The sequence below is a fragment of the Propithecus coquereli genome, unplaced genomic scaffold, assembly GCF_000956105.1.
Source record: "Propithecus coquereli isolate 6110/MARCELLA unplaced genomic scaffold, Pcoq_1.0 Scaffold254, whole genome shotgun sequence".
In the NCBI taxonomy this organism is placed as follows: Eukaryota; Metazoa; Chordata; class Mammalia; order Primates; family Indriidae; genus Propithecus; species Propithecus coquereli.
Window position 1 is genome coordinate 48,982 of NW_012148108.1, and position 13,640 is coordinate 62,621.

Genomic DNA, 13,640 nt, shown 5'->3' on the forward strand with positions numbered 1-13,640 from the left:
TCCTTGTTGCGAGAGCTAATCCTCAACATTTATCTAAGTGCTATTAATGGGTTATTTTATTTAATCCTCACAACAATTCTAAGGGGAAGAAGGCTGTATTATCCCCATTTTACAGACGAGGAAACTGAGCAAGAGAGGCTAAGCCACTCGCCAAAGTCACCGTGCGCGTGTGGCGTTCAGACTGGCCGCTAACTCCATGGTCTGTTTTCTTTCTTAACCTGGTTGTGAGAAATGGCTTGTAAAGAGGGCCAGGTGTTAAGACCAAGGCCATAGCTGGAGGGAGAAGGGAGAAGGAGTCATCTGTGACGTTGAACTTGGCCAGGTGCTTGTTAGTTAGTCATCCACGTCAGAGGCTTCTCCAAGCTGGGCATAAACAGCAGAATCCAGTCCAATTAAAGAGAAAAGTAATAGAGAATGTTAGGAGGTTGGCAGCGTCTTGAGGAAGGTCAGAGAATCCAGTCTGGAGACTGCGCAGCCGGTGACAACGGCCACACGCCCCAGACCCTGGCTGTCTCTCGGCTGTCCTCGACAAAGTAGAATCCAGTGGCTCCTGCTCCTTTGTGTCCTTCTCTTGTGCCCTGATGGCGCTCACTTGTGCGTGTGTTCTCAGAGCCTTTATTACCGTCCTCATCCCAGCTGTGAAGGGACTCCTAAGGTGGGACATCCCCACACCCTGGAAGATGCTTACATGGCTCAGGCAATGTCCACCCGGGGTGCACACTCCCTGGCAGCGAGCTGGTGGGCAGATTCCATGGGACCAGCTCGTCTTGTAGTAACTGCCCCCAGAAAAGCACGAGGCCAGAACAACCCCCTTCTATGTGACTGGCTGACAGTTTCCCTTGTTCGAAGACACGCTGAACTCCGTAAGGGGACACTTTTATAGGAGCATGAGTCATGCTGGTTTTCGTTTAACCGTTATTGCACCTCGACTAAGATAAAAAAAAAAAAAAAGACTGCATTTGGAATGTAAGCTGGATTTTCTAATCAATTATAATAAAAATTAGGTTCTAAAGATACGTTTGTGGAAACTCAATTTGTTCAGTGTCACCTCTACTTGTTGGTCAAGTAGACAAGGACTCATGTTGGAGGTCCCCTGGTCCCCAGGAATCCACACTGGGATCTGGGCCGTGGGAGGTTATCTAGCCGAAAGGGAGTGTCTGGGGTATGTGCTTTCCAAGTGACCTTTGGAATTTTGGCTGAAAATGGTAGAGACAGAGACGGGCAAGACCAATGGGAGAGGTGGCCTGGGACAGTCCTGCCCTGCCCACAGTCCCCCAACTGCTAAATCAACATGGGAAACTCAATTCCCTGTTTGGGGAAAATGGGCTCGTGTTGCACGAAATACCTTTTCTGTCACTGACTGGTTTATATGTTTTCTTGGGGCAACCAATGAAAATAAAGTCCTTTTTAGACTTTCATGGTCCATTTAGTTCTGTTCAACTCTATAAAAACTAAGCTAAACCCTTTTCTTGTTATCCCAAGGCTAGTGTTTTCAGGGTATATACAGCAATCATATGCTTTGGAATTTTTGGAGCATTCCCAGTTCATTATTATTTAATTGCTGTTTAATTCTTTTATATATGTTAATGTGCAGTAAAAATTCGTTACCCATTTGCAAGTCTCCTTGTAGGTTCCCTGCTTAAGTGCCCTTCCTGAGCTATTCTAGACATGGATAAGCATATATGTAGAACCTCTCATTTTTACATAAATTGAGGATATTTATATACATTTTCTGTACTGTGTGTGTATATATACACACACACACACACACACACACATATTTTCCAATTTTCTCTGGGATTGTGATTTCTTTTCATGCTGATTTGCAGAAGTTCTTCATGTATTAATAAATGAGCTTTTTACTTTTAAAATAAAGCTGACTTGTTAAATGTAGAATTAAATGTGAATTAATGCCTATAACTATGTATGATTCTTCGTATGAGAAAACTCACAAATCATTCTTAGCGCATGTTTCTAGATTATTTGGAAAATATAGTCATTGAAAAGCATTTTGAAGTTATTACAAAACAACGCAATCCATTAGTTTATTACGTATTTGTAGAGTAAATTAAGTGACTTGGAAACATTTCACGGTTTATGAAACTATAAAAAATTATAAAACTATAAAGTATTTTATAGTTTCTAAAACTATGAAGATGAGTATATATAAAACTGCAAAATAATAAATACATTCTCATTTATTTAAAATGTCCAATATACATAAATATATAAATTAAAAAGTACAAGTTAGCCCTCTTCTTGCAAAGGCAGAACCACCGTTAACAGTGTGGTGTGTAGTCCTCCTAACTTCTTTCTATACACGCACAAATATATATTTAAAGTCCTTTTTTCCTGGAAAAGCAGAAGCAAATGCTGTTTTGCAGGTTGCCTTTGTTTCAGTTAGGGATTTATCCTGGGTGTCGGTTTGGTTTTTTAACCTGTAAGTTGACAGTGTATTGCTGCAGCCCTTGGCAGGACCTGCTACCGGCTTCTGTTGGGAAAAATCTAGCCCCAAATAATGTGCTAGACTAGATCTGGTCTTTTGAAATCCGTAGCTTCGATGTCTCCACTTGAAAGACATTTTACGCAGTGTTGAGGGGCTTAGACTTGGGGGGGTTGAGGAGGATCACAAGGAAAGAGAGCTAGATTAGGGCCCTTCATGCAGCCAGCCCCTAAAGACTCTTATTCTGATTTTTCAAAAGATTTGGTTTCCTATTTTACTTAGGATTTTTTAAAAAGATGTACCTTGAGGCCTAAGTCCTTGAATCAGCAAGGAGAGGAAGTGGTGGGTGCACAGGAGTGGGCTCTTTGAGCAGTGGGGGCCGCGGGTCCACAGGCTGGCGCAGCCCCTACCTGCCCCATGGGGCTGCTGCGAGGCCGGGCCATTTTCCCAGGTGGAGCTGATGTCCAGCCATGTCCAAGGGCTAAGTCTGTCTCTCCTGGGCACCGTCCCAGCAGTGCCCCACAGATAGGGGGTGCTCTGGAGCCACGGCGGAGGGAGTCTCTACTCACCAAGCCTTGTGTCCTGGCTGGACTGCATCTCCCCAGACAAAGGAGCCCTTTTTCTTCCCACGTGTCCTGCTCAGCCAAGCCCCTGGGGGCCACATCTGCCCAGATGGGGCCTCTTTCGACTTAGCCCAACAGCGCTGGGCAGACTCTCCGGGCCCTGGCAGTCTTGCCTGGAACAGCTTCAATAGGCTCAGGATTGGGTCTGCCCTGGGGACCCCTGGCCCAGGGGGTAAGTTGGGTCTTCTTCTGTATCCTTTGAGGCCACCTTTGAGCAGCTTTGGAACAAGCTCAGTTCTAGGAGGGTGGTTGGGTAGCAGTTTTCTTCAGTAGAATCCATTTTGTGTTCATTCAACAAATATTTGAGGCTCTCCCGTAGGCCAAGGCCTGTCCTAGCTCTGGAAATAGGCAGAACAGGACAGACAAGGTCCCTGCCTTTGTGGAGCTGGCATCTAGCGGGGGAAGGCAGATAAGGAACTAGTGAAATAAGTAAACAAGACCATTTTTCAGAGAGCGCCAGGAGGAAAACAGAATACACAATGGCCTGAGGAGCGAAGGGAGGGGGCGGGCAGTGCGTGGTACGTCCCAGGAGGAACCTCTCTGCGAAGGTGAGACTCAAATGTCAAGAAGGAGTAGTGCCAACCTGGGAAGAACGTTCCAGGGAGCAAGAAGAGCAAAGTGCAATGCCCCGTGGCTGGGAGACGCTGTGCTTGGCAGGGCGTCGTGGGGAGTCACAGAGAGGCATGGGGAGAGGCGAGGGCCGGTTGAGGCCGGGCCTGTGGCCAGGCGGATCCATTTGGGTTTTCTTTCACAGGCAACGGGTGGTCACAGGAGGGTTTCAGTGGGCAGGGGGCGTGATCTGAGTGCACGTTTAAAGGATAACTCAGACCACTTTGTGGAGAGAGCTGGCAGGTAAGGAAGGCTGCAGGGAGACCAGGCAGGGGCTGTCACAGTGGCCCAGGTGAGAAACCTGTGGCTGGGAGCAGGGTGTGGCTGGTGGCATGGATGGAAGGGATGAATCCGGGACACCCACGTGGGATTATTGCCAACTGCCATGTCCTCCAACAGAGGCAGGACCAGGCACCACAAACAAGGCTGGGACCAGGGGGTCACCATTCCCCTGCTTGCACTATGAGTGCTGGCCTGCCCGGGACACTGGGGCCCTGCCTAAGGTAGCCCAGTGCCACCCTTAGACTCAGGCAGGAGGGCCCTGGCGCTAGACCCCCACAGTAGAGGCCCCCACTCATGCCCTCTGGCTACTCTCCTCTGCTCGGGCCAAGGAATCTCCTGCCCAACAGCCCAGAACCAGCTGTCTGGGCCTACATGGGCCTCTTCACCGGAGTGCACAAGGCCCAAGGGTGACAAGCAGGAGGGTATGGCAATTTTCACAGGGTAGAGGCAGCATTTGAGCCCTGTGCTGGGAGTCTACACCTGCCTGTCTACACCTGCCTGCCTAAGGACCCTGCGGGTGGGAGGAGGACCCACGGGAAGGGAAGGAGGGTGGCTGGCTATCCCCAGCCCACCACGTTTCAGAATCGAACTCTAAATTTAAATCTGGTCTTCTAGGACATTAAGAAGATATATTTGTTGAGGCAGGAAGGTAGAACACAGTTTATCTAACAGTTTCTTAGTTTGATTGGTAACTTTTAATTTTTTTTTTTGTCTTCTTTTATCTTTTAGTGACTTTAAATATTTAAACAGATGGTCTGGGGGTTGCCTTTTGTATTCTTGTCTCAGATCCCACGGAAGCGTGGGGTGGGCCTGCCGCCTACACTGCCTGCTCTCTGAGTGTTCCCCAAATGCTGGATGGGGGGTCTGGGGGCCCATCATTTACCAAACGAGTTTCCCACCAAAATAGAATAGAAGGCTTTTCCCAATTTGCCAAAATAATAATAATAAGATAATGGATAGAATTTTCTGAAATTTAAATTTTGACTCAATTTTCTTTTTCTAGAATCTTTGGTGCCTGCTACTGCTTATCTGCTAGCAGAGGCTAGCAAATAAAATAAACAAAGCAGAAAAACAAATGAAATCATACATGTATTATATTCATAGTAGATGAATATTAGAGAAAACTGGAAACGGCTGATTCTCATGAATTTGACGGTGTGGATTTTTTATAGGCCTGAGTACCCATGCTTGTGAGTTTACATGGTATACATCCAATATAGTCATATTTCCTAATGGTCAAATGATTTCTAGCTTATGATGACAGACTTAATTATGCCTTGGAATGTTCTGCAGAGAGGACCGTAATTTCTAGGTGCTTTCCCCTAGAAAACACTGAGAACCCTGGTCTAATATGATACCAGACATTCAGTAACTATATGTTGAAATGAGTTGCTTAATATTCAAAGTTTCTGGGAAACATAGAACCTCAAAAGCGTGCTTATGGGGAGGCCAGGAGAGCAATGAATACTACAAGCTCTTATTTATTAAGCAAGCATCTACACCGTGCCAGGAATGGGCCTTGGCACATATAATTCTCCCTAATCCTTCCAGCATCCCTACAATTCTGTAAACTGTACCCAGTTTACAGAAAAGAAACCAGAGGTTCAGAGACATTCAGTAACTTACCCAAGGTTACCCAGCTATCATATGATGAGGTAGGTGTGTCAACAGTCTGAAGAGTCCCCACACCACTGGGCCTCCTGCTGAGATAGGATGTGTGATCTCATGGGTGATAATGGCTTCTCCAAGAGCTGGAGTCCGAGTCCGTTGATAGAACCTTTTGGTTAGACTTTGGTTAATTATCCACTGGGTTCCTATGCCGTACCTGTCAATACTGAAAGCGTACAATGAATTAGTACAAAACTCATTCATGAGCGCCTTTGTAATAAAAAGGAACTAGTTAGTGTTTTTGTTTTGTCTAATTTTAGGACGGTCTTTGAGAGTGTTTTATTGAATCATTGAAACATTATTAGATTTACTATGATAGATACTCACGCCCCCCCCAGCCAGAGCTCACCTATGCTGGAAAATCCTAGTTCTGGTCTTTTATCTTATCTTAATCGGTCCTGCCTTGGAATGACCAATCTTACATCCACACTTCAGCTTTAGATAAAGTTAGAAAACTAAATCAGGAAAGTTAGTTCCGTTTTTGCTCTTTCAGACTTTGGTTGATTTTCAAGCTTATGCATCCATTCGCTCGTGCACATTGCATTAGAAAGGCTGAACCGAAGTCAAATAAACTTCTCAAAATGGTCAGAGTTGCAAATGATTCTGGAACCAGGTTTCACCCTGGCTTATCCAAAACTCAGGACAACACTTCCCGAGGCCTCCTGCCCACCCTCCCCCCGCTGGCCTGCTCACACCCTGGCCTGCCCTCCCCCTCTCCATAGCCGCCTCTTCTGAGCCCGCGGGAGCACGGGGATACCTATGAACTTATTTCCAGTCCTGTTGCTGCTTTTCTCCTTTGTAAACAGTAGAGCCTGCATCAGAGCATGCCTCTTCTCTCCCTGGTGGCAAGAGTCGGGCCCCAGGGAGCTGGCCACGTGGCAGAGCCTGGGTCCCTGCCCCCGGCTCCAGTTGCCTGCTCAGCACATTGAGATAAGGGCGGACTTGAGGGCCTCCCTTGGTTCTCTCCCCAGGGACCGCCGTTCTGCCCTCAATTAAGAAGGAAGAAGGATCTTAAAGGTGGTCAGAGAGGATTCACGAGCTTCTCTTATTACCAGCTTTGTATCGACTGAGCATCAACCACAGCCACCTCCCTCCCACGTGATTTCTGCAGCTGAGCGTCCATTCAGTTCATCAGGCTATCGGGCTACCGGGCTGCACCTCCCTTACCCCCTGGGCGCCTCCCACGGAAAGTGGCTCCACCAGCCCTGGGGTCCCACCCTGACTTCTCGGCCAATTCCTATTCCAGGGCTTGGGCAGCTCGAGGACACTTCTGCCTCCAGCCCCTAGATACCCCCTCACCTCTCAGCATCTGGCCAGCCCCCCCAGAGCCCCACTGCCTGCCCTGCAAACCACTTTCTGCTCATCTCAAGGTACTCTCTCAGGCTGCAGAGGAAAACCTGGAATCTGGTAGGTGGATCTTAGCAGCTGCTCCAAGGTCCTCCCCTCCAGCACCACAAAGCAAGCAGGCGGGTGTTCTGGGGGTGAGTCCCCTGTGGCCTCCAAGGGGCTTGGAGAAGGGCCTCCATTTTTCTGGGCATTACCTATGTCAGGGGATGGTAAGCCCAGCCAGAAGCCAGGCTTTCAGCCCCCAAGTCCTGCAACATCTTGTTCAAATCTACCCTGCCCTCTCCCCCCACTCTGGGGCCTCAGGCCTCTGTCGTTTCCCACCTGGTCATCAGCCCCTCTGTACCTCTCTCTGCCAGAGCAGCCTCTCAGGAAACCAAATCGGACAAGAAAGCTCTCCTGCTAAAAACTGGAGGTCAAAAGCCTGTGAGATAGGGCTTCTTCACCTGGAGTAGCCCTGGCCGTCAACCCGGCCCCGTCTGTGGGCCCAGCCTTATCTAGGGCCCTCCCCAGCCTGGTCCACACTCCAGCCGGTCAAACATCTCGTCCTCTGTTATTGGAACATGCCATGCACGCACAGCCTCGCCACCTTTGCACCTGCTGTTCCCTCCCCCTAGAAAGGCTTTCCTCCCTTATCCTCCCAGCAAACTCCTGCTCGCTCAAGGCACAGCTCAAAGGTCCACTCCTGCGTGAAGTCCTCTCTCACCTCCCGCTTTTGCCTGCTCAGGCTGCCAGAACAGAGTGCCACAGACTGCGGGCTGAAACAATACACACTCATCTTTCACAGTTCTGGAGGCTGGAAGTCTGAGGTCAAGGTGCCGGGATGGTCAGGTTCAGGTGAGGGCTCCCATCCCGGCTTGCAGACAGCCACCTTCCCGCCGTGTGCTCACATGGCCTTCCTCTCCTGATAAGTCCACCAATCCTACCGAATGAGGACCCCACCCTTATGACCTCATTCAACCTTAATTTGTTCCTAAAAGCCCATCTCCAAATACAGTCACATGGGGGTTGGGGTTTCAACACAGGAGTTTTGGAGGGATACAATTCGGTACATTGCACCTCCCCAAAGCTGATGTCTACCCCCTCCAGAGCCCCGCGCTCTACCTCGTTCAGGGTGGGAGGTCCCTTTATCTGTCCTCTATCCTCATTGTGTCTCCTAACACATTTGATGCATGAATGGATGAAGTCCCACCCCCACCCCCCTCTGTCTGCATCTCCCCCTCTGTGAAGAGGCCCTTCCTCCCAGCAGACTGCTGATGACTTCTCTGTCTCCCCCACTGTGCTCTGAGCTCCAAGAGGCAGGGGCCACTTGTCACTCATCCCTGAGCACTCAGCACCTTGCGCAGGGCAAGCCTGGGTGGGTGGAGTAAGAAGACCTGTGCCCCTCCAGGTGAGAGCCCCTTGGGCTGGGAGCCCCACTCTCCCGGCCTCCCTGGCCCCAAGCACTCATCAGACCCTTCCTGGGCAAGGCCTTATTTCCACGCTGCAGTTCCTTCCACCCCTAAGAGGCGAAGTTCCTCTCCCTGCACAGGCCAACAGCAACTCTGCGGATGAAACCACCCATCACCTTCCTCCCTGCCTCTGTACCTGCCAGGAACAGGCATTTTCAACAGCATTTCTTTGTTCCTACACTGGGAAAAGCCATTATGTTTAGCGCTGCAGAAAAAATGAAAATCCCTCTGGGTGTTTTTGGATTTCTCTCCGGGTCTCCCGCCACAGGTGCGTGGTGCATCAGTGAGTCTCGCATCTGGCTCCCAGAGCAGCTCCTCGGCTCACGTCAGGTTACTTACTTAACGTATCTGGTTTTCACTCCCTCAGTCCAAAAGCATCAAGCTAAAAATATCTTGTTTATGAGCTCTGGCCTGAGAATGAAGCAGTTGGGCTATTAATCATTGGGAATATGTTGAATAGGAACTTGATTAAAGCGAAGTATGCATTCCCCAGACGAAGCTCCTGCCTGCCGCTTGCCCAGTGGAAGCTCGGGCCTCCCCAGCGGTATTTTTAGCTGCTTCTCCATGAGGGTTCCTGGGAGGGTCGTGGCGCCTTGCCAGGCTTAGGAAAGCCGCTGTCGGTGCGGGGGTCTTGACCTGCGCAGCCCAGCGATCCTCGCACCCGGGGTAGAGGCGGGAGCGACTTGCGAGCCCGCGAGGCCCCAGGGGCCCAGCTGCCATCCTTCGCCACCCCCCGCCCCACCCCACCTCCGCCGCCAGGATTTCCTTGGAGAACGCGAGGGACGCCACGTGGCTGCGAGACGCTCCGTAGCGAGCTCCTTCCACCCGCAGCAGTGGGAGCATAAGCGGCGCTGCGCCCCGCGGGCACCCGGGTCTGGCCGCCCCATCCCGCAGGATCCCGGGGTCCGGCGACAGCGTTTTCCCCGTGGGCGCCCGGCCCCGGAGCCCCGGCCCCTCGACACTGTCGCTCCCGCCGGCGGCGCCCACCTGAATGGGGAGTCGGGGGAGAAAGCGGCAGCTTCAGGCGTCGTGGACTGCGGCCCCCACTGCAGGATCGGAGTCCGGAGTCAAGTTCGCCTGCGCCCTCCGCGCTCCCTCCCGTGCGCGCCCCTGTGTCCCGCGCAGCTGGTCCCCGGAGCCCGGAGACGGTGGCGACTCCGCGCGGGCTGGCAGCGCTGGCCCCACGCGCCAGGCAACCCTCGCGCTCCAGCCGGAGAAGTGATTAAAAAGAAAGTCTCCAGCCCGGGCGGATCAACCCGGTCCTCCAGGCTCCCGGGCCGCGGCCGCTCCCCGCGGGGTCCTAGCGCCCTGCTCCGCGGAGCCTGGGGGACCCTGGAAGATCCCGAGGCAGAGCGGGGAGAGGTGCTTCTGCACGCAATCGCGGGGGGCGCCTGGAGATCAGAGATAGAAGACGCAGAGTCATCGCGCGCCGGGCCTGTCCACGCGCGGTGTGCGCGGGGCCACGCGTCGCAAACGGCCCCCCACACACACACCGCCCACCGCTCTGCGCCGCAGCCTTCCAGAGCCGCGGGGTCCGGGCAGGCCCGGTTCTCGCTTTTAAAGTGAGTCCGCGCCACAGTAGCTCAACACGGAGACTCGCCCTCCGCCACCCCTGCACGGCCTCTGGATGCTCCCGGGCTCCGCAGCCGTTGGCTGGAAGTGGGTGGTTTGGGGAGGGGGCCCCGCCACCGACCACGTGTGAGCGGGGGCGACAGCCTGGCCAGGGGCGGAGCTCTGAGCGACCGCCACGGCTCGGCCTGCCGCGCAGGAGGCAGCGGGCGTTGCCCGCGGCCTGCCGGGCTAGCGCTGCGCTCCGGCCCCGCTCGCCACCCCCCCTGCAGGGGCGGGCGCTAAGACCCAGGAGGCGCCGCCCGTCGTCGCCGGTGGTCAGAGCGGGCTCGGGCTCTAGGGGGCGACGGCCGCCTGGTATAAAATCGGGGCCCGCGCGGGCCCGGCCATTCGCGACCCGGAGCTGCGCGGGCGCGAGCGAGCAGGGCTCCGGCGGGCGGTGGCAGCAGCGGCCCCGCGCAGGCTGGAGGCCGCCGAGGCTCGCCATGCCGGGAGGGCTCTAGCTCCCCATGGAGTCGGCCGACTTCTACGAGGCGGAGCCGCGGCCCCCGATGAGCAGCCACCTCCCGAGCGCCCCGCACGCGCCCGGCAGCGCCGCCTTCGGCTTTCCGCGGGGCGCGGGCTCCGCGCAGCCTCCCGCGCCACCTGCCGCCCCGGAGCCGCTGGGCGGCATCTGCGAACACGAGACGTCCATTGACATCAGCGCCTACATCGACCCGGCCGCCTTCAACGACGAGTTCCTGGCCGACCTGTTCCAGCACAGCCGGCAGCAGGAGAAGGCCAAGGCGGCCGCGGGCCCCGCGGGCGGCGGCGGCGGCGACTTCGACTATCCGGGCGCCCCCGCGGGCCCCGGCGGCTCAGTCATGCCCGGGGGGGCGCACGGCCCGGCTCCCGGCTACGGCTGCGCGGCGGCCGGCTACCTGGACGGCAGGCTGGAGCCGCTGTACGAGCGCGTCGGGGCGCCGGCGCTGCGGCCGCTGGTGATCAAGCAGGAGCCCCGGGAGGACGACGAAGCCAAGCAGCTGGCTCTGGCCGGCCTCTTCCCCTACCAGCCGCCGCCGCCGCCGCCGCCGTCGCACGCGCACCCGCCGCCCGCGCACCTGGCCCCCCCGCACCTGCAGTTCCAGATCGCGCACTGCGGCCAGACCACCATGCACCTGCAGCCCGGCCACCCCACGCCGCCGCCCACGCCCGTGCCCAGCCCGCACCCAGCGCCCGCGCTCGGCGCCGCCGGCCTGCCCGGCCCGGGCGGCGCGCTCAAGGGGCTGGCCCCGGCGCACCCTGATCTGCGCGCGGGCGGCGGCGGCGCCGGCAAGGCCAAGAAGTCGGTGGATAAGAACAGCAACGAGTACCGGGTGCGGCGCGAGCGCAACAACATCGCGGTGCGCAAGAGCCGCGACAAGGCCAAGCAGCGCAACGTGGAGACGCAGCAGAAGGTGCTGGAGCTGACCAGTGACAATGACCGCCTGCGCAAGCGGGTGGAACAGCTGAGCCGCGAACTGGACACGCTGAGGGGCATCTTCCGTCAGCTGCCAGAGAGCTCCTTGGTCAAGGCCATGGGCAACTGCGCGTGAGGCGCCCGGCTGCGGGACCGCCCTCGGCCAGCCCCTGGCGTGGACCCGGGGAGTGGTTTCGGGTCGCCGGATCCCGAAGCTACCCGGGCCGTGCAAGCCAGGACTAGGAGATTCCGGTGCCGCCTGAAAGCCTGGCCTCCTCCTCGAGTCCCCTGCCTTCCTCTGTGCCAGACTCGGTGCGTCTAAGATGAGAGGGTCCGGCAGGGGTTTCTCCCGAGCTGGGAGAAACTGGGAAACCGGGACCGAGCTGGGAGCCCAGCGACTCTAGTATTAAGGAATAACCTTGTGCCTTGGAAATGCAAACTCACTGCTCTGATTCCTACCGAGTAGGGGGAGCAAATATGTGCCTTGTCATTTTATCTGGAGGTTTCCTGCCTCTTTCCCAAGGCCGAAGCAGGCCCTCCGGGAGAGGAGGAGGGGTGCAGGCCCATGGCAGGAGGGAGGTTCAGGGAACTGAGGTCCTGATGAGCCAGCTGCTCCTCAGCCCCCATTTTCAGAGGGGAGGAATCATAAGAACTTAGGGCTTCAAACCTAAGGTTGTTCCCCTAGTTCTGCCTGAAGGCTCCCTAGTTCCTTGCCTCTCCGACCTCGCCCCTGCCTCCAGCCTGCGACAGGCGAGGCTCCTCTGGGCAGAACTCACCGAGTGGGGGTCACCAGGTGACCCATGGGAGCTCCTCACCCCCATCGGACCGGAAAGCTAGGTCACGGGTTAGCTCTACGGACATGTGTTCAAGGGAACGGTGGCGCCTGGTGGGAGAGGGGAACCCAGAGATCTGGTCTTGGGGCAAAGCGGGGTGAAGGGACCCAGCCATCAGCCTTGTCCGTACTGTATGTCCCCAGCGTTGCCGTACAAACACGAAGCACAATCAGTCCATCCCGGAGGGACCGGAGTTATGACAAGCTTTCAAAATATTTTGCTTTATCAGCCGATATCAACACTTGTATCTGCCCTCTCTGTGTCCCAGCGGTGCCTTGTGCAATGTGAATGTGCACGTCTATGCTAAACCACCATTTTATTTGGTTTTTGTTTTGTTTTGGTTTTGCTCAGATACTTGCCAAAGTGAGACTCATAGCCAGCAGCTGGGGGAAGGGGCTGAGGCTCTCTTTCCCTCTGGTTTCGGGATTGCTTTTGATCCCGGGGGACCAACGAGGTGAGGTGGGCTTCTCCCTTCCCCTCTGCCTTCCCCGGCCGTGGCTGTGGGCCTCAACTCCCTCTAGCCCGGGCTGCCCACAGGCTTGTCCCCCTCAGAGGCCCTGGCTCCCAGTCTGGAAGGGAGGTGGCCTCCGGCCAACGCATCACTGGGGCTGGGAGCAGGGAAGGATGGCTTGGTTCTCTTCATCTGGGGAGAACATAGAGTCTCATACTAAATATTTTATGTATTATATCTATAATATAAACATATCAAAGTAAATGTTGGTGTCTTTTTAAAACCAGAAAGAAGCTACTTCCAAGGTTTTCTGCGGGCCAGGTCACATTTGTAAATAATCACAGCATTTTCCCTGGCCGGGATCCTGACTTTCATTAGCGCTCCTTGCGTCCTGAGCCCCCGTTCCCTTTAAGGGGGTTACTTACTTCCCCCAGCAAGACAAATAAATAGCAGGAGGACGAGGCTCCAAGCCGAGAAGGCCCAGAGCCTGAAGAGAAGTCTCCTGGGGCAGGGGAGGGGGATTTGGAGGGGTCTGGGAGCCAGGCCCGAGGCCTGGTGTGGCTGCTCCTCTGCCCCTGGGAGGGGAAGAGGGACGCGGAGAGGGAGCCCTCTGCCCAGCAGCCTCAGGCTCAAGAGGCCCTTTGGCCACACTTACTTGCAAACCACTCTCAGCTCCAGCTCCCGAGCAGCCGCCTTTGCCCTGGGACCTCAGGCCAACAGGAAGAAGCCTCCAGTGCTGGGACCCTCCGCCCCTCCCAGCTTTCACTGGGCCAGGTGCCTGCAATCTGCCCTGCGATGCCCAGAGAGCAACCTGAAGGCTGGGGCCCTTTCTCCACACCGGCCCTGCCCCGGCCCACCCAGGAAGGGGGACCACAGTGGGCCTGCAGCGGGGGCCTGTGGCCCCAGCATCTGCCCTCCCCACCGTGTTT

The 13,640-nt window shown here is 55.4% G+C and overlaps 2 protein-coding genes across 2 annotated transcripts; one reads left to right on the plus strand and one right to left on the minus strand.

Moving 5' to 3' along the window:
* Positions 1 to 2,317: 2,317 nt before the first annotated feature.
* On the minus strand, positions 2,318 to 10,476 carry LOC105812535. Its single transcript, XM_012647012.1, has 5 exons — positions 10,164 to 10,476; positions 9,677 to 9,811; positions 9,408 to 9,635; positions 5,584 to 5,791; positions 2,318 to 3,458 (listed from the first exon to the last, which is right to left on the minus strand). The coding sequence occupies exons 1-4, from the start codon at positions 10,474 to 10,476 to the stop codon at positions 5,772 to 5,774; spliced, it is 696 nt and encodes a 231-aa protein (XP_012502466.1). The 3' UTR covers positions 2,318 to 3,458; positions 5,584 to 5,771.
* Positions 10,354 to 12,972, plus strand: CEBPA (CCAAT/enhancer binding protein (C/EBP), alpha). The gene has a single exon (XM_012647042.1). The coding sequence runs from the start codon at positions 10,499 to 10,501 to the stop codon at positions 11,561 to 11,563; it is 1,065 nt and encodes a 354-aa protein (XP_012502496.1). The 5' UTR covers positions 10,354 to 10,498; the 3' UTR covers positions 11,564 to 12,972.
* Positions 12,973 to 13,640: the final 668 nt, after the last annotated feature.

Bases quoted from the DNA above. Each gene is read 5' to 3' on its own strand.
- LOC105812535 (XM_012647012.1), bottom strand. From the start codon at position 10,476: ATGGCGAGCCTCGGCGGCCTCCAGCCTGCGCGGGGCCGCTGCTGCCAC. The intron at 9,636-9,676 runs GTTGATCCGCCC...TTTAATCACTTC, and splicing joins CCGGGAGCCTGGAGGACCGG to TCCGGCTGGAGCGCGAGGGT. The intron at 5,792-9,407 runs GTGGGCGCCGCC...GTACGCTTTCAG, and splicing joins TCCCCCGACTCCCCATTCAG to TATTGACAGGTACGGCATAG.
- CEBPA (XM_012647042.1), top strand. From the start codon at position 10,499: ATGGAGTCGGCCGACTTCTACGAGGCGGAGCCGCGGCCCCCGATGAGC.